The sequence below is a fragment of the Cucurbita moschata genome, unplaced genomic scaffold (assembly GCF_002738365.1).
Source record: "Cucurbita moschata cultivar Rifu unplaced genomic scaffold, Cmos_1.0 Cmo_Scf00010, whole genome shotgun sequence".
NCBI classification, from domain to species: Eukaryota; Viridiplantae; Streptophyta; class Magnoliopsida; order Cucurbitales; family Cucurbitaceae; genus Cucurbita; species Cucurbita moschata.
The window spans coordinates 3,547,123-3,566,600 of NW_019268526.1; the positions used below are offsets into that span (position 1 = coordinate 3,547,123).

At 33.2% G+C, this 19,478-nt stretch overlaps 3 protein-coding genes across 5 annotated transcripts; 2 read left to right on the plus strand and 1 right to left on the minus strand.

Moving 5' to 3' along the window:
* Positions 1–1,947: 1,947 nt before the first annotated feature.
* On the plus strand, positions 1,948–15,603 carry LOC111448108 (probable serine/threonine-protein kinase PBL5). The gene is made up of 6 exons (XM_023087524.1): positions 1,948–1,952; positions 13,324–13,436; positions 13,813–14,057; positions 14,197–14,386; positions 14,497–14,888; positions 15,247–15,603. Exons 2-6 carry the CDS (start codon positions 13,370–13,372, stop codon positions 15,454–15,456), a joined length of 1,104 nt encoding a protein of 367 aa, XP_022943292.1. The 5' UTR covers positions 1,948–1,952; positions 13,324–13,369; the 3' UTR covers positions 15,457–15,603.
* Positions 4,078–11,168, minus strand: LOC111448106. 3 transcript variants are annotated; one of them, XM_023087523.1, is made up of 11 exons: positions 10,861–11,168; positions 10,268–10,417; positions 9,948–10,165; positions 9,680–9,765; positions 9,391–9,557; positions 9,120–9,247; positions 8,773–9,024; positions 6,381–8,674; positions 6,179–6,287; positions 5,427–5,507; positions 4,078–4,345 (listed from the first exon to the last, which is right to left on the minus strand). In XM_023087523.1, exons 1-11 carry the CDS (start codon positions 11,060–11,062, stop codon positions 4,262–4,264), a joined length of 3,771 nt encoding a protein of 1,256 aa, XP_022943291.1. In that variant the 5' UTR covers positions 11,063–11,168; the 3' UTR covers positions 4,078–4,261. The 3 variants fall into 3 exon arrangements, with proteins under 3 accessions (XP_022943291.1, XP_022943290.1, XP_022943289.1); XM_023087522.1 differs by having other exon boundaries at positions 6,179–6,284; positions 9,120–9,252; positions 9,369–9,557; XM_023087521.1 differs by having other exon boundaries at positions 9,120–9,252; positions 9,369–9,557.
* A 479-nt stretch (positions 15,604–16,082) lies between the features above and the next one.
* Positions 16,083–17,074, plus strand: LOC111448884. The gene is made up of 2 exons (XM_023088663.1): positions 16,083–16,377; positions 16,685–17,074. The coding sequence occupies exons 1-2, from the start codon at positions 16,104–16,106 to the stop codon at positions 16,870–16,872; spliced, it is 462 nt and encodes a 153-aa protein (XP_022944431.1). The 5' UTR covers positions 16,083–16,103; the 3' UTR covers positions 16,873–17,074.
* Positions 17,075–19,478: the final 2,404 nt, after the last annotated feature.

A 19,478-nucleotide genomic window follows, 5' to 3' on the forward strand; every position in this document is an offset into this window, starting at 1 on the left:
TTTTTTTTTTTTTTTTTTTGCGTTTTGAAACTTAAATATTACAATTTAGGGAAAAATAAGCTTTGAGTTCAATATTCATTTGGTATTTAAAATCTCAATATTTTATATTTTTATTCCTAATTGTTTACTAATGCTCCATTTTGTCTCTACTTAATTAATTAAACTATAAAATTTGGAAATAATCTTAAAAATGAGGAAAAACTAAGAAATATTAACTTAATTATTTTGATTTAAAAGTTATCATAACTCTTAAATAATATGTTAGGGACCAGGTGGAAATATAGTTTGTGTTATAAACAATCATGATTTAAATAAAATTGTAACAAGACTTTTCTCTTCATATAGATGAAAATAATATTTTTTCTTTTATAATATATGATAATATACATATTTTAATTTAATAAAAATAAACAAGACTATATAATGAAAGAATATGTTTTACAATTTAATGGTGCGTTTTAAATTTTAGTCTAAATAAATAAAAATATTTTTTAATTTTGCACCATCTCAAAAATATTTTTAAACTTAATAAAAAGTTAAAAAAATGCTATTAAAACTTCAAATAAAAATTTAAAATATCCGTGTGCCTAATTTTAAATAGAAATGATTAATACTTTATTTTATAAATATAATTTGAATTTTCAAAAGTGAAATAGGTATTAATTATAAAAGATTTTAAGAAAACTTTGGTAAAAAGGTATATGATCAACGGCATAATTGAAATTTTACAAATAGCATAATTTAGCCTAAAATTTAAATTCAATGTAATTGTTAACTTTAAAAATTGTGGGAGTGGATAATAATATTTAATTTATTTCATTCTATTTATTGTTAAAAAAAAAGTGTAATTGGATAATAATAATTTTTTAATTGAGAAGACATTATATGGGATTGTGAACGAACCCTTTTGGGTCTGTGAACGTATTAATCCTCATTTGAAATCCGAACCCTTGAAACATTTGAAATCCGCTATTGTGGGCCCGAATCAAGCGCATATATATACTCGAAACTTCTCGCGCCCGCTTTACAAAAGGGCGCTAAACTTCGGACTTCAGAGGTTGCTTTTTCTGGCGATTTTTTCTTCAAAACCAGAAAATTCATCTCCATCTACTTCCGACTTCGGAGTTTGCTTTTTCTGGCGATTTTTTCTTCAAAACCAGAAAATTCATCTCCATCTACTTCCGACTTCGGAGTTTGCTTTTTCTGGCGATTTTTCTTCAAAACTAGAAAATTCATCTCCATCTTTTGGTATGATAGGCAGGCGCCAACATCCTCCTGTTTGATTGGTAAGAAAATTTCAAATTCCTTTGACATTACGAGTTTCCGTCTCTCTTCTTCTCTTCATATTGATTTCAGTCTTTGATTCTTGTTCTTTGAGGTGCGTGAAAAGCGCAGAAAATGAAGTCAGAGAAATAGATCGAGAAGTGGTACGATCGAAATGGATGATGTAGAATCCGAGACTATTGGATGCCAATTCGTTGATTATCTTGCGATTCAAATGCCTTACTGTGCAATCGAAATGGCTGACGAATAATCTCAAATTTCACCTTCCGATCTAGGCCGGTGATACTTCCTGGTGCGTAAATTTATTTTGTGTTTGAATCGTTTCGCTTGTGCGCTTTTCTGGCCGTCTATAATGCATTCGAACTTGAACTCAATAGTCGATCGTTTTGTTTGGTTTGATTCTTTGGTTGTTTCTGATCAGAAGACTGGTGTAGTCTCGAGATCAGATGAACTCCCGATGAGATCAAGTTGCCTGCAACATTCTGATGATGAACTATGTGAGTTCTAAATCTCTTACTAAACTAAATTAGTACCTGCTTTTGTTCACCGCCGTTCCCTCAATTTTAACAGTATGAGCAAAAAGTAATTTCTACTCCGTCTCTCGGTGAATTTTGCTTTGTTCTTGCTCATTTTGTTTATCCATATCTGAACTGAAATTTCTCTCTTCTGTGCGTTCATTGTTCTATGCATTTGTGAACTTTCTGGTAGAGCGAAAATTTCCTTCCTCCGTATCAAGCCGTTATTATTTGTTTGCACGATCTGTTCCTTCATATTACGTTCGTAGTTTTATCGAATGCATTTTCCTCTTCATATCATTTTCTACTCTCCTTTCCCTTGCCTATGAAAGAAGTTAATGTCAGATACTGGAATGATGCACTTTTTGTATTATTTTCCGATTTCGATCTACGATCATTATGATGTTTGACGAGGACTGAAACTTGAGAGCAATTCAAAGGAATGATACACTTCTTGTATTATTTTCCGAGTTCGATCTACGATCCTCATGATGTTTGATGAGGACTCAAACTTGAGAGCAATTCAAAGGACCTCACTCAAAGCCAAGGCTTATAGTTCATACATACAATTTCAAATTCTCGGATAAATTCACCGATAGTTTCCCGTTTTTCTCCGATAAACGTCTTTGTTCAATAACTTTCGAACTCTGCTATCATGATTCATGCCTGCATTTTCCATGAATAATTGCTCACGACTTAGGGACTTCGGGAAATTTTTGCTCGAACTCGTTTTTACTTTCATGTCATACATAAATACATCGCCGTGAAATTCAGCCTTTTTTTTCTAATCTTCTTCTCTGCTGCATGATTCATGAAAGGAATTATTCCGATGGGGCCATCCATGATTCATCAACCGGAACATCCGCCAAAAAAGAGAGAGATATAGGTAAGCGCCCTTCTTTAATATTACTTTTCGAATATAAATTAACGAAATTCCTGCCGCCAAGTACTGTACTTATTTTTCGCACCCTCCAAATTAGGATTCTCTTGCCAATAAAATTTGGGGACCGACAAAAAGAAAACAACTATAAATATTAGAAAAAGACATTTAATAACTACTATTAAATTATAAAAATAAAATGATGACAAATTTCTTAATTCTCTAATAGAATTTAAAGAAATACTTGCATACATAAGAGTGAGTACTGAGTAGAGCTCTTATCTTATGTGATATTTATATTATACGAGTGGATCTCGCTAAAATATCTCATATTTATTGGTTGAATTAGGCTGGTAGCTACTAATTATTAGGAACTTTATTCATTACTATTTATGAAAAAAAAGCTGTCTGCACACAGAAGTATGAAAGCTATTTTTATTTTTATTTTAAAACAAAACTATTTTTTCTTGTCCCTTTTCATTCGGTTCTCTTACTAGTTAAAAATTTACATGCAAGGTCTTGCATATATTAGTTATATGTTGAACTTTTTGGTTTGTAATTATTTGGTTATAGCCTCTAAAAGTTTAGTTTTATGTTGAATCAATTGCAAAATTTCGAAAAAGCATATAATATTGTCTTTAAACTTTCTATTTTATATTTAAGTCCTAAATTTTAAAAGTTATGGAACTAATAGATAAAAAAATTAAAGTTTAAATTGCCATTACATATATAAAATTTAGTTTTAAATCTAATAAAACATGTAATTTTTAATTTTTTTTTGAACTTATCAAACAACTTATTTATTAGACATTTTCAAAATCTAAAACCTACCAGATTATTTAAGAATTTTAAATGTAATAGAACATATAATTTTTTTCACTTCCTCTTACCTTTCCCACATTAATGCATACCATTTTTATATGTTTATTCATTTTCCATATTAATGCATACTATCTTTATATGTTTATTCATTTCCCATATTAATTCATACCATTTTATATGTTTATTCATTTCCCATATTAATGCCATACCATGTTTATAAATACATATATCTTTAAAATAGGAATTTCGAGAAACCAGTGCAATTTCATTTTTTTTAGTAGGGTAGGGTAGGGTTTGATAATTAACTTAAACATATGATTTTTTTAATAGAGAATGGAAACTTAATTTAATTGAATTATTGGATTATGTTCCACGGACTCATTAATTATAAATGAACCATATGTAGAACCGAATAGGACAAAAAAAAAAAAAACTTACACTTGCTTAATATGCTAGTTCAATCTTGTCCATATTTTAATTGTAGATGTTGAGGATGATTGGAAGAGTAGTCCCACGTGGACTAATTAAAGGGTTATCATAGGTTTATAATTAAGATTAAGAATACATTCAACTAATTAAGGAGTTATCTTATATTTATAACTAAAAAAAAGTTATAGTTGCAACTAATGTTCGATTGAGTCTGATGAATTTTCTTGTTTAGTGTCATTAGGAGTTCGGCATCAGGGGACAATAGAATTTTTGTGATAAAAGAACGAGAAGAGAGACCGTTAGCGGGAAAGAATGTAAGGAAGGCGTATGATTAACTGGACTCATGGAGTTGGCTCCCGTTGGTACATTTTGTACAATCGAATGGTCCGATCTCCTGATTGTTTTTACGTTTCACCTGCCAATTCACGGAAAATTAAAATTAGACAAAAGCTCAATAAAATAATATTCTACATCCACTTTACTCAAATAATGAAATAAATGAATACAGATGTACATCCAGGAATGTAATCCATTAAACTGGCCAATTTAGTTATTTTAAAATTAAAATTCTACTTTTAATTTCGTCATCACCCCTCATACCGAATCGGGCACTACACTAAGATATTTTAACAAAAATTTAATGTTCAATTTTAGATTAATGATAAAGATATAACGACTCAAATAAAATAAATACAAAGGTTAAAAACCAATATAAAACTTAAATCTAATTTATTTCCTTATTATTATTTTGAAATAAAAATTGAAGGGAACTTATTTATTGAGTTTTTTAAATCTTCAACCAAAAGTCTAAAAAACATGGAGAAATAAGAATTTTTACAAAGAAAAGATTAAAGAAGAAAAGAAATAAAAATCAGCTTGACATTTTTCTACATTTAAATAATTACCTTTTTTTCTTTGGAAATTGTATTATACTATTTCACATTAATTGTTTTTTATGAATAAACTTGATTTAAGTAAACTCATGAAATTATGAGATAAATGGTTCATTTTAAACCGTTCCAAATTTTTACTTTTACCTGTAATCCAACAATTGCCCGAGAAAAAAGTTTTCCAAAGAAAAAATTATTTTTATGAAAACAATAACGAAATAATTCCTTCAATACATGAAGAATTTGGAAAACGAACACCAAGTAAATACGTTTTTGTACACTAAAAAAAATACAAATTCAAGAAATCTTAATAATCTGTCTATTTGGACTATAAATTAAAAAAAAAAAAAAAAGTTTATAGTAGATTTTTAAAATTTTAATTTTAGGTTCAAACTTTTGAATCAAAAGCTCAAAATACCCCGTTAAGACACTTCAACATTTAAAATTCAATGTGTTTAAAAGTTCTAATTTAATAACTTTTAACTGTCCTAAGATGAGATTGAAAACAGGCATATCGCCCACGTTTGGAAAGCGGTGTGTGAAGGGCACGGTCACAGAACCACAAATCATAAAGCCTTGTGGGGAGAATTGAGAAAGAGAGCATACCGGGGACCATGGACCTGGTTCAGGTTTAGACTTATCGGGAGGTGAATTTTGTACAGCTCCGGTTTTCATGGTCAGAATTTCCTGCATTATCAAAGGAAACGCAGGAAGGAATTATTTGTATTTGTCCACCGACTTAAAATCAATCCCCAGAAAGCTGAAGTAAAACTATATAGTGCATCAAGCAACGAGAATACACACACATACCAAGCGAAGAAGAGGAAGTGAACTGGTGCGAGTGCACAATAACCAGATAGAACAACTTCAAATGAAAAACATAAATTCGGCAAATCTTAGAGGACTCAATTATTCAAAATAGAATGTGAAAAACGAAAGTTCAATAACTTGATCGGAGAAGAAAATAGTACAAATTTGAACTTAAACCAAGAAAATTAAGGAAAAGCAGACTACTTCCCACGTAATTTTGTTGAGGATGGTTGGGAGAAGAGTCTCGCATCGACTAATTAAAGGATTGATTATGGATTTATTTATAAGTAAGAAATATATCTCCATTCGTACGAGAACTTTTGGAAAAACCAAAAGTAAATCCACGAGAGCTTATGCTCAAAGTGGACAATATCATACTACTGTGGAGGTTGGTGGTTCACATCAAATGATCTATTTTCAAGTTTTACCTATATGGCAATGTCACCAACACTGGTCTTTTTACTCATCAGTTTCGACTTTCATAATAAACACAAAATGTAGATAGGAGGTTAATAAAAGAGTGATAGAAATTGAAGGTAATATCTCACCTCTCCAGCAGCTTCAATTGCAGCCAACCATTCTTCAGAAAATGGAACAGCATTTGTTGAAGTTTTAATTCTCCCAACATTTTGCTTCCCAATACCCTCAGACTTTCTTCTGCCAATAACATTGAGAGTTTCAATCAAGCATCTTTAAAAGAGAGAAAAGGCAAGGAAGCAAAATAGTTCATCCACAAACCAATGTACTTACAGCTCCATTGATTGTGAATTGTCGTTTGTACCAGACGTTTCAGTGTCTAAGAGGTGATCGATTTCACTGTTGAGCTCATTTTCATTCATCTCTGGAGACCTGTGGTTCTCCAGTTCTTTAGCTTCCATATACAATATGTCATCATGGGGTACTAATGAATCCAAATCTTTAGTCGGGGAACAAAATGATGAATCGTTGCAAGTCGCTTTTGCTTTTGATTGAGCATTCTCGTTGGATGTGCTGCACATTTCGGTGTTTAGTAAGTGATCCATTTCACTGTTGAACTCATTTTCATTTTGATGTAGTAGGTTTCCATTCATCTCTGGAGACTTGTGATTCTCCAGTTCTTTAGTTTCCATACACTGTTGAACATTTTCCCTGGACAATATGTCATCATTGGGTACCGATGAACCCAAATCTTTTGTCGGGGAACGAAATGATGAATCGTTGCAAGTTGTTGCTTCTGATTGTGCATTGTCGTTGTATGTACTGCACATTTCATTCATCTCTGGAGACTTGTGATTTTCCAATTCCTTAGTTCCCGCATACTGTTGAACATTTGCGCTAGACAATTTGTCATCGTTGGGTATTGATGAACCCAAATCTTTAGTTGGCGAACAAAATGACTGATCATTGCATGTCATTCTTGATTCGGAAGTAATTTTACTCATTGTTTCAGATGTACCTTCACCACTTTTGTCATCCTCGGATGATTTAGCAGTTGAACAACGTGAACTTCTTAATGATGCTTCGAGCTCCCGTGACTCTAAAATGTTGTCACCCGTCCTTGTATCATGTGTCTCCTCATGTATACTGTTATTATCCTTTGGTGATGCCATCTGATTACAGTTACTAAGACCTTCCGACGTGCATACATCATAATTATCGACACTGATAATTTCTTCAGAATTGCTTCTATGCAACAAGTCATCAATAGAGCACTTCCCTTGGTTGTTTTTTGGGGAAACGTCTACCAGGTCAATGCAACAATCATTAACTGATGATTGAACAAGAGAATTTTGTTTGTCTTCATTTTGTACATGTTCGGATTCAATGCGTATGTGGGCTTCATACAGCTGATTTTCTGTATCACTTGAATGAAAGTCTCGGCTTATTAGTAGAGTTTCAGCAACGTCAGCGTTGCAGGCAATTTCTACATCACCACGATCATTCTGATACCTTTCTGTTTCAAAGGAAGTGTGATTCTGCTGCATATCAGATACAATGTCTACCATCTCATCTGTACAATTGTTGCAAGCATCTGCTGTTGAATGTGGAATAGAAGAAAGATCGTAATCACTATCCACTTTATTTTCACAGATGTCATTGCTTTCTTTTGTCAAAAACTCGTTCTGGGAGGCTAGAGAATAGCCGTTTCCTTGTAATGATTGATTATTCAAAATTGGACCAGTTGGATTTTCATCATCAATATGCATTGAGTCTGAATTAGACAGTTCTGTAGCGGTCTGCATAGTGTTGTTGCATTCATTTGAAATGAAGTGGTCGACGTCAGATGGTTCTGCTTTTCTTGTCCGTAATATTCTCATTTTACGAGTTTCCAAATCTTCATCCTGATCAAATGAACAGCTCTCCCAACCGTTAGAATCGTTACTAACATCTTCAAATATACCATGGTCAAATTCTATTGAAGTTCTACTTCTCTTGAGTGAATTGCAAGTTCCAATTCCTACTCTCTGATGATCAGAAGAAGTTCGTTCAATCTTGCAGTAAGAAGAGTTTGCAACCTCAACTTGCTCGGAAGATTGTTCATTGCAATCTTTTGCACCCCTTAACTGATCATCGAGAGCATTTTGCATACCTTGTGAGCAGCATTCGTTCGTTTCATCAAGATATGATTTGGTAGAGTCACCAGCTAATTGGTCCTTAATCTCATGATGTGTTCTAGAAACATCTCCAAGATGTTCCAACACAGGATTAGAAAGCGACAGAACATCAGGCTTCACGAGTCCATGGGCGCTCAAAGCCTTGTTCATTGTAGAAGCGCCGATCACATCCACTTTCCCTAAATGAATGTTGGCTAATTTCAAGGCGGACTTCGCTCTATAATGGGAAACAGGTTCTATTGAACTACCCGAACTTAAGCACGAAACTACCTTAGTTTCTCCAGAAGCCTCACCATGGTTTGCTTTCACAACGTTCCTAGGTACAAGTGTTGCCAACTGACAAATAGGGTTTGAAGGACCACGTATTCTCACATTGGGAATGCTCGATTTGGAAAGGTCGTGCAATTCTGAAGTATCAGGGGGCACGCTTTGGAATGAAGAAACCTTTTTCTGGGATAGAAAGTTCACAAATGAACAGAAAATAAGAAGAAGAATTTGAAGAAAAATGCATTTATCTAAAATATGTTAATGAAGCCTGGTGATTATACCTGCCCGAAAAATCCCATGGACGGTGACGGCATTCGTAAACCAGATGGCTTTGGCATTTGGGTTGGATTAAGCATGCTGCGACCATCAGGGGGAGCATTTTGAGTAATGGAAGCAGAAGCTTTCTTGGTGCCATCATCATTTGAAGGAAGAGGTTTTGAAATTAATGAATTTGCCCCCGCCTTTAACCCTTCATTTGGATCGACAGACTCATGTTGGCAACGAGAGGAATTCACTTTTAATACTGGATTGGCCTGTAAATTAGAAATGAACACTACAATGTATGAGCATACCAACTTCAATAAATGGATGACAAAGACCCCCCACTTCTAAACGTTTTAATTCTCACCAATTTTCCCGGTTGTTGAATTGAGTTTTTAGCCTTCAGAGATTTGCTTGCATTAACATCCTTGTTTAAAGCCCTTAATGAATTCATGGACGAGCTCTTTGACGTAGACATTTTTGGATTACTTACAACTGTTCACGAAAAATTCAACACATCACAAAGTAATTAACAGCATCGAAACAGAGTAAATTTTAAATGTAATAGTATCGTTTAAGATAGCTTAAAGTTATGGCTAAAGTAATACAGAACCATTGAGCGATTTTACAATGATTACCTCTTTGAGCAACCTGATTACTCTTTGCGTCACTTGCACGTATAGTAGCAGCATTCCTTGGAGCCCTAGGGATGACCGTAGAATCACGTTTTGGAACTGGAATTCTGGAAGTTCTCTCTTCTTTGTTCATAGTTTTTGTTGCATTTGAGGTTGTAGGCCTTTTGACAGTATAGAAATGGTTAAGGAAACCTAACTTAAGCCATAAGTAAAAGTGAGTTTAGGATGGACCAGCTGGAGAAAACTTGACAACACTACCAAAATTCAAACAAATGTTCATCTTAAAGGATATGATGACGAAGCCACAGGTCGCGGACAGCTTCCACGTTTTGATCCACTCCGATTGAGATCTTTGGCTGATAGCTCCTTCAACTTGACCTGAGATGTCATTTAAAAACAAAGACAAGTTTGAGATAAATCCGCCTAGAAACAAAGATAGTTACAATATTTTAATCTTTCTATGTCCAAATCTATGTGGAAACATATCCATAGTAGTAGAACCACAAAGATAAAATTTCCAATTGAACTTGGAAATATACTGACTGTAGAAGCTGGGATACATTATCTTTAGTTGATGAACCACGCTTTGGCAACAAGCAACGGCCGTTCTTTCTGTCACCAATGGGAGTACCAGTTGACGTATCCTTGAATAATTTATCTTGAAACGATAAATCATTGTAAGAGCTACCACCAGGCATCGCTGGTATTTCTTCGTCGATTGCTCCCAATGTATTGGTACTACCAGTGATCATTGACAGCTCCATGGAATCCAAGACTCCTGACGAAAGAGTGTGTCAAATACAAACAATGTCTTACCGTTTGATTTGGAGAGAAAAAAAAAGAGAAATAAACAATGCATTAAGTAACCACATGTAGAAACCTTCTTCGGTGAAGAAAGCTTTGTTCCATGCTAAGCTTTTCCGCAAATTATATCCTCCAGCCTTCTTCTTCCTCTTCATTTGTTGCGGCATAATACTAAGATTGGGACCTTCTATATCGTTTGCATTAATATTTTCTTTATCAGTATGATCTGCACATAAAAAAGGAGCATGTCGTTTAGTCAACATGATCTTGCGCGTATCCAAGAATGTTAAGAGCAAGCTACTGAGCAATAGTAGAACGTACATAAATTCGAGACATCTTAATTCACACGAATGAAATACTGATAACCTAATTAACTAGATTCTAAGAAAGAGAGATAGCAACCGCCTAAAATGCAGGTTTATCTAATCAGAGAGAGTAAGAATCTCGATAGAATCAGCAACAAAACTTCACCGACAGATTCCAGCTTTCAACATCAATCTAAATATGCATAATCAATCAACTTTGGAGCCAGTTTCTAAAGATACTAGTTAGTAACTCAAAATTAACAAGAAGTACCAACGCCTACAAACGAAATCTGAAACTCAGATAAACTTGCAGCACCTTAGGCAAATGGTTCAAAACAAAGGAAATGTATATAATTAAACTGACCAGCTGCTGAAGCAGTAGAAGAACTAGAAATGGCGCCGATGGATCTGTTAGTTAAGAGAGGCGAACACAAGAAGAAGCCGCTGTTTCTCGCTGTAGCGCCGTCCATCTCCCGTTCGAGGTCTAAAAGACCGTCTTCTGGAATCTGTTGCAGTAGAGAATCGTCTTCTCCGGCAACTTCAATGAGAGAAATATTGGACTCCATAACGCCGGCTACGTGAATCAGTACGACCGAACGAAAGTTGAAAGAAGAAACGACGGTGAGCGAGATTGAGGAAGGAAGTTTCTTACGGCTGCGTCTGGATCTTCGATTTTGATTTGAAAGGATATGCGAGCGGGAAGTGCTTAATCTGTTAGAAAAGAGACCACGTGATCGTATCCTTAGTGGACCTTCATTTGAACATTTTGAATCTGAATCTCGCGGTCCAGTGGCCCGCGCTAAACAGGCCCATTGGCCAACGTCTTCGCGGTTTCCTATACAAAAATTCAGTTCAATTTATTATTTTTTTCCGAAAAAAATCAATTATCACCATTTTAATTTTCAATTTTAAAAAATTAAAAATAAATTAATTCTGGCTCTACGTATTAGGGGTGTACATTCAACCCGACAACTCGACAACCCGGACCAACCCAACCCGAACTATAAGGGTTGGGTTGGGTTGGATTAGCATTTCGGGTAGGGTTGAGTTCATTTTTCTGAACCTAAATAGAATCGGTTCGGTTGCGAGTTCGTGGGACAAAACCCTCGAGTTGACCCGAGCGACCCGAACCTAAAATTATATAAACTATATTAAGAATCTATCCTTCTATTTAAAAATATCTGTATTTAGTTATCTTTAGTTTTATGACAATATTGAATTATGTTAATATGGTAGAATTTTGTTGTTTTTTATTTTTTATTTTTTATTTTGTGAATAATTATAGATTATTTGTATTTGTTTATGAACTTTTAATATATTTTATCTATATGAATAATTATAAATTTAGGATTAATAAAAGATAACCCAATCCGAATCCAACCAAGGTTGGGATGGGTTGGGTTGTGAAAAGTTTTGAAAAGTTTTGGGTTAGATTACCAATCCAACCCACCCAAATTTTTGTGTTTGGATCAAAAAAATTCCTCAAGCTAAATTAACTATATAAAAGTTTTCTTTCCTACATTAAATTATTATAAATATCGTTAAGGTATATTACTTATATATTATTTTGATGTAAAGGTATATTACTTATATATTATTTTGATGTAACTGATATATGACATCACCCATATATTTTTTATTAAAAGAAATAAAAACTCAATTAATTAAGAATATTTCTTTAAACAAAAAAGAATTAAGAATATTAATTTTATTATTGCTCAAAGTTTGAGCAACCAATTGATGCCAATGCATTAAAGCAAATATAAATATAATAAAGTGATTTTCTTATTAATATTATATTTTTGTTAAATTACAAAACTACCATTATTATAAAATTTAGGAAGATTTAATATATAAAAAATAATTAATTAAATTTAATATATAAAAAATAATTAATTAAATTTAATATATATAAAATAATTAATTAAATTTAATATATATAAAATAATTAATTAAATTTAATATATAAAAATAATTAATTTTATATTTATTAGATAGCGAATATTCAAACATATCTATACTATAAACTTCTAATGTTGTGGTCAATAAATATTTAATATTTCTTAAAATCAATAAATTTGTCTCGGTGTTATACATTTTAAAAAAAAAAAAATTTAAAACAAATAATCAAATAATGTAACTATATATTTTTCGAGCAAATATCAAATTAAACCTTAAAGAAAATTGTTAGCGATTTTTTTTTTACTTTATTTTATTTAAAATAAGCATAAAATTATCTAATTAAAATTATTATTCTAAAGAAAATAGAGATAAATTGATTTACCAAACCAATGGCTATGAAAATCTCCATGGTCTCGAATTTGTCTTTTTCTGTCCAACTGTTTCCATGGGTTTAGTGATCCGCAAGCGTTTGAGATACACGCGCTAAAGTCCGCGTGTTCGGCGTCAAACGCGTCGTAACCAGAAGCGTTTCCCAACAGAAAAGGACAAGGATCTGTCGCATCGCAAACCAGCGCAGCCAGCCACAAAATAGTTGGGCTATACAACCCACGCCACGTAAGCCCATAGAAATTCTTTTTCATATTACAAACAAATCCTGACGTGTACTTCCATCACATTTGGAAACCAAAATTTAAAAAATTTAATGCTGACGTGGCAGACAAACAAACATCCACGTACGCTGCCATACAATATTATCGTTTTCACGCGTCACGGAAGCATTGGGTTAACCGTACCGAGAAAGTTTCTGCACTAAAAAAAAATCAAAATTATATAAATTCCACAATAATTATTTATTCTCTTTAGAAAAAAAAAAAAAAAAAATTAATTATAATAAACTTCTCAGATTTGACGCCCAGGTCGACAGCTATTCTCTCTCTCTCTGTTCCCTTGGCTTCATTTTTGGCTGGAAAATGGGATGCTTTCGCCACAGCAAAAAACAGAGGAAAAAATTCGACAGCAATTCACCCATTTCTTCAGGTAATTTTCAATCCATTTTTTAAATTATTTAATGTATTTCGATTTCAAAATCTCTTTCGTTATGATCGATACGCTGTCGTTTTGATATTCTTCCCCCCACATGGACCCAGAAAATCACTCAATGGGACAAATTTATGATTGATTTAGTTTTCGAAATATATATATATATATATTTTTTAATCCTTGCATGCTTTATCAAGAAGAACACATGATTTTTACCGTTTTTATTTGATTATTCGTTCAATTTTTACAAATTCTTGGCTTTTCTTGTGAACCAATCAAGGTTTTAATCTTTAATGTAAAGATTTGAGCATAATTCCTTAAACGACAGAGAATTTAACCGTGTTTTTTTTTATTTTTTTTACCGCGGTAATAGTTAAAGTAGAAGCGGATTTGAAGGTAGAAACACGGGAAGAAGTAAAAGAGCAGACTCCTGAAAATGACCAGCTGGCGTCAAATATAACCAGAGAGGTTTCCAGTAAAGCAAAAAGGAACGAAGAGATAGAAAAATTTACCTACCATGAACTTGTAGAAGCAACGAGAAATTTCAAGTCTGATTGCTTTCTGGGTGAAGGAGGCTTCGGTAAAGTTTACAAGGGCCATTTGATAAGAATCGACCAGGTAAAATTTTATAATCATATTTAAATTATAAAATTTTAATTACGTAGATAATAAATATAATTGATTATAATATATAAAATTAAATAATTATCGAACTAGTTGATTGTAAATACAGTTTTGAACTCAAATTTTGATACAGGTTGTAGCTATAAAACAACTCGACCGGAATGGGCTTCAAGGGGTAAGAGAATTCGTGGTGGAAGTATTGACGTTAAGTTTGGCCGATCACCCAAATCTTGTAAAATTGTTAGGATATTGCGCAGAACGAGATGAACGACTGTTGGTTTACGAGTTCATGCCATTAGGCTCATTGGACAAACATTTACACGGTACGTTATATATTTACTTTAAAAGGTGTTTTATTTACTCGTCTATTAACTGATTTGTTATATGTAATATTAATTTTGATGTCTAATGAACTGCTAAATTTTGGTGACAGATCTTCCACCGGACAAAAACGTGCTTGATTGGAATACGAGAATGAAGATAGCGGTGGGCGCAGCGAGAGGATTGGAGTATTTGCACAACAAAATGAGGCCAGCAGTTATATATAGGGATCTAAAATGCTCGAACATTTTGCTGGGTGAAGGGTATTGGCCAAAGCTCTCGGATTTCGGGTTAGCCAAAGTGGGTCCAAGTGGAGATAACACTCACGTTTCTACTAGAGTCATGGGAACCTATGGATATTGTGCGCCCGATTACGCAATGACAGGCCAATTGACATTCAAATGCGATATCTATAGCTTTGGAGTTGTTCTCTTGGAGCTCATCACGGGAAGGAAAGTCATCGACTATACAAGACCTCCGAAGGAGCTGAGTTTGGTGACATGGGTAAGATACTTAACCAAAATAAGAGTTCATCGTATTCAAAATAGCCTAAATTATAAAACAAAAATCGTTCAAAACGTATTTTTTTTTTTTAAATGACGATATTACCCTCTGACCTTTTATCAACATTTCGGAACTACTCAAGTAAAAACTCGATGAAAATTGAGACAATGAACAGCTACATTAAATTGAAATAGTTTGACAGTGACTTCGAACAATGTGAATTTCCATTATGGGTCATTGTCGGACCGTTCGAATCACGTTTTCTTATAACTAGTGGCTTCAATTTCAGACATTGTATTAACACGGTAGTTTGAAATTTGAGCTAAATTGGGTCGGGTTGATTGTTTTTGTGTTGTAGGCAAGACCATTGTTCCGAGATCGAAAGAGGTTCTTGATAATGGCGGACCCGAGGCTCGATGGTCAATTTCCTGTAAGAGGATTGTATCAAGCTCTTGCCATTGCAGCCATGTGTGTGCAGGAGCAACCAACTCAAAGGCCAGTGATTTCAGAAGTGGTCTCGGCTTTAGATTTTCTTGCTTCTCAAAAATTTACTCAAAAGAGGGGTTAGTTTGGGATCAAATACACAATTTTAATATATTTTAATTATGTAACTCAAGGATTGATTTTGGGGTAGGATAGGGTTTGAGAGATGCAACGATATTAAATACTGTTTGATAATGATTTTCTTTTTAATTTTATATTTTTTTAAATTATATTTTTTTTCTGTCCATTTTTATTTTTTTAATTTTTACCATGAACATAAATTTAGAAATATCCATATATTCATTTTAAATAATAAAAAAGTTAGGAATCGTAATGATATTATTCATAAGTTTTCATGAGTTTGCTTTAGGTTTTTCTAAAAGGTTTCATATCAATGGAGATAGTATTCCTCACTTAAAAATTCATGATCTTCCACTAAATTAACCAATGTGGGACTCACTTCCAATAATTCTCAACAAATACAAATTTAAATTAATATTACACTTTTGTTTATAAAAAAATTGAATTATAGGTAAGAAATTAAAAAAAAAAGACTATATAATGGAACAACAAATGGAGTAATAATTAAATCTTATCACGTGCACGGCACGAGTAGTGAAATTTCCCGCCGAAAATCGGCGCGATGCCTAACGCTAACAGAATATAAATAGAAGAAGCACAGCCCGAATTCCTTCCTTTTCGAACCCCAAACCCTATCTCCGTCGTTGATAAATGCAGCAGAGATCTTCGACTTCGAGTTCGTTTCGAGCAACAACTGACGATCATTGTAGCATAATCTTCAGCCCGGCACAAGAGCCACAAGGAAGATGCTCTCCAGAAATAAGATCAATGGACGATTCCAGCGGCAGCATTCTTCCAGTTTCCGATCCTTCGTGTCGGAAGCGAGATCACAATTCGCGATACAAATTCTCGGAGAGGTGGATTCATTTGATTCCTTTGATTCTGCTCCTCGTCCTCTTCATTCTCTGGTGGTCATCTTATCCAGGTAAATTTCTTCAAGAGTTTCAAGAATCGGTTTCTGACGGTAATTTTTTCAATCGAATATTCTCATTCTCTTCGCAATTTGTTTCTGTTTCTTGCATATGTGATTTGGTACATCTCTCGGAACGAATGATCTAGCCTAGGTAGTTTCTTTTACTTTCCAATCCTATTTTCATCAAGATTTTGTTGAACTTTACATTTAATTCTAGTTCTACTCTTCTCTTCCATTCTCTTTTCTTTATTTCATCTTGCAGTTTCTTGCCTCCTCTGTCCAGTAATTTGTAAATCGTTTTTTTCCCCTGCGAATGCAGTGAATTTGGTGATCAAGGATGGAGGAATTAAAGCAGTTTATGCAAGTGAGTTTCCGGAGGCGCCGAAGTACATTGATCATGTCGAACTTGCCATTTTAAGAGGTGCCGGAATGCAGATTGCTTCGAGTCCTCTGAATCTAACCAGCGTTGGCACTCGAGATCTATGGACACCGGGTAAGATCAAATGAGAAATGAATTTTATCATTTAGAAATCCAATAATAATTTCACTGAAAATCGAGTAGCTAGGAACTTTGTTGATAGAGATGAGGGGGTGACAACTGACGAAGCTATCCTCATATGATGCATTGGCGTCAGGTTTACTCATACAATATATACTTAGAAGAAAAGAGAATATAATAGCAATTCAAAGAAAATATTGTTGGATCATGAAAGTCCATCTCCGTTAATTTAGGAAATAATCATAGATTTATAATAAAAAAATATTATCTACATTTGTGTAAGGTCTTCTAGGAAGACCAAATCAAAGTCAAGAAATCCTTGTGTGAGGTCTTCTAAAAAGACCAAATCAAAATCATAAAAGTTTAGGAGAAAATGGATAATCTCATATTTTGGAGAGTCATACTCATCCAACAGATATTTTTGGAAACTAATGGTTTAATTTTATGCTCATCCCATTCCTAAATACATCAATATTTTCAAGCTATAAGACCTTTTATAACCTATGGGCCGGTCCAGCCCAAACCAAATATGATTGGACAGATGATCATGACCTTGATGCCTATGATCCGTAGGGGAGGGTAGAGTCTAGTCTATTTTGCGATTGCACATGAGGCACGTGATTCCATCTGCCTTCCTTTTCACTGTTTCTGCCTTGCTGGAGAACTTTACATAAAACAACTGCCAGTTGAATGGGGACCATATTGCCCAAAATTGAATAAAAAAGAAGAAGAAATATATATATATATATATATATATATATGTAGGACTGATTAATATTAGGAAAGGGACAATACTTTAGGCAGTAGGTCGTTTGATGTGGAGATGTGAGTTCCCATTTCGGCCATCCCGTCCTCACACTCAGAGCCGTGACCCAGATATTAAGCTTAAATGAAATAACAAACAAGAACTAAAAAGGTAATTTCACGTGTCTGTGGGCCCCACCAGCCTCCTTCCTTCCCTCATTCGTCTCTGTCACACCTCACACTCATGATTAGCGACCACTAGGATTTTAGGTAATTTCTGCTGCCCAATTTAAAGACCCGGAAATTGGATTTCTTGTAGAAAGTGAGAGAAGAGGTTTTAGACTATTAATAATGGTTTAAAATAGTTTATACGGTTAGTTTTTTTTAATAAATTTTTATTGTATGAGAATTATTGTTATTATTCGACAATTTTGGATAAAAATTCATTTCAAAGAATTGAACTAAAAACTTATTTAAAATATGATAACTAAATTTGTACATGTTTTTTTTTTTTAAATAAACTAATTCTAATAACTAAAATAAAATAAAATATAATTTAAAATATAAGATCAAATTTGATATTCTATTTTCATAAAAAATTCTTGAAGTCTAATTACCTTCCAATTTATATAATTTCTGAATTCATTGTGTCACGATACTGCTCTATTTAATTTCTAAATTTAGACAAAATTTTTTTTTATAGATTTTTCCTTATCCGTAGACGTTGTAATATGTATTAATTTTTACATTAAATTCTTAACTTCACCAAGTTAAATTTGAACTTACTTTTCAGATAATGGTGCTTGTGTGTGTTTTTTTACGGTCTCCTCAAATATATATATATATATTTTGGGCTAAATTCACCATTTCCTTTTAATAAAATTGAATAGTGATATCAATATACAAGGTTAACTTTTAAAAAACAGGATAATTCTGGCCAAGGTTGGTATAGGGTTAATACTTGATTTCCTCCATATTTTTTATGAAAGACAATATTACTTCACGGTAATTCGATTTAAAATGTCGTAAAATGAATAATTGAATAATTGAGCCAAATTTTTATAATATAGTTCTCTGCATTCATTATTGCGACAACGAATTTTGAATTATGAAGGAATTTTCTTTTCTTTTCTCCAACATGGATTGTGCATTCTACGTGTTTGTTCAACTTTTTTGTTATTTTTTATGGATGTTCTTCTCTCTCTCTAACCTTTTGAGATAAGAGATTCTGATTTTCATTTGATTCTTTAGACAGTTGTTTCTAAAAGACGAGATGGGAATGAAGACAATGATAATTAAATTGTACCTTGCAATATTTTTTTATTTGAAAATTCTTCACTGAAAATATTAGGGTTTAAAACATTAATTCAATCATCAATTTTGTACATTAATGATGCTTAATTTTTTGTAAATTTTAATATTTACTGAAGCTAAAGAGTCTCTATAGATTTTTACTTCATTTTTCTTCTTTAATATTTTTAGGAAATTTAGCAAAATTTAACACAAATAACTATCACCTCCAGCTAAATGAAAAGAATATCAGAAAAATATCCACTCATTACAAGGTTATAAAGGAATGTCAATGGAGACCGTTGGATTAAACTAACTACTTTTAATTCGTCGGATTGTCCCGTGTCCTTCCAATGGAAGGAGTCGTGAAAAAAAAAAGAATCCGAGACGGCCGGCAGCGAGACATGGTGATACGAAGCGCCAATGGTGCCGAGATGAAGCGGTCGGCTGAGCCACCCATCTGTCTTTTCGTCTTCTTTTGGCAAATCCATTTCCCTCCCATCTTTTCCTTAAATAATATCTCACCAAATAAATTTATATAAAAACAAATCCAACACCCACAAAAAAAAAAAAAAAAAAA

Excerpts from the sequence above, each read along its gene's own strand:
- LOC111448106 (XM_023087521.1), bottom strand. The coding sequence starts at position 11,062 with ATGGAGTCCAATATTTCTCTCATTGAAGTTGCCGGAGAAGACGATTCT. Across the intron at positions 9,766-9,947 it reads GTTCATCAACTAAAGATAAT|GTCAAGTTGAAGGAGCTATC; the intron begins GTATCCCAGCTT and ends ATGACATCTCAG. Across the intron at positions 4,346-5,426 it reads AACCAGGTCCATGGTCCCCG|GTGAAACGTAAAAACAATCA; the intron begins GTATGCTCTCTT and ends GTGAATTGGCAG.
- LOC111448108 (XM_023087524.1), top strand. The coding sequence starts at position 13,370 with ATGGGATGCTTTCGCCACAGCAAAAAACAGAGGAAAAAATTCGACAGC. Across the intron at positions 13,437-13,812 it reads CAATTCACCCATTTCTTCAG|TTAAAGTAGAAGCGGATTTG; the intron begins GTAATTTTCAAT and ends CCGCGGTAATAG. Across the intron at positions 14,889-15,246 it reads AGCTGAGTTTGGTGACATGG|GCAAGACCATTGTTCCGAGA; the intron begins GTAAGATACTTA and ends TTTGTGTTGTAG.
- LOC111448884 (XM_023088663.1), top strand. The coding sequence starts at position 16,104 with ATGCAGCAGAGATCTTCGACTTCGAGTTCGTTTCGAGCAACAACTGAC. Across the intron at positions 16,378-16,684 it reads CTGGTGGTCATCTTATCCAG|TGAATTTGGTGATCAAGGAT; the intron begins GTAAATTTCTTC and ends CTGCGAATGCAG.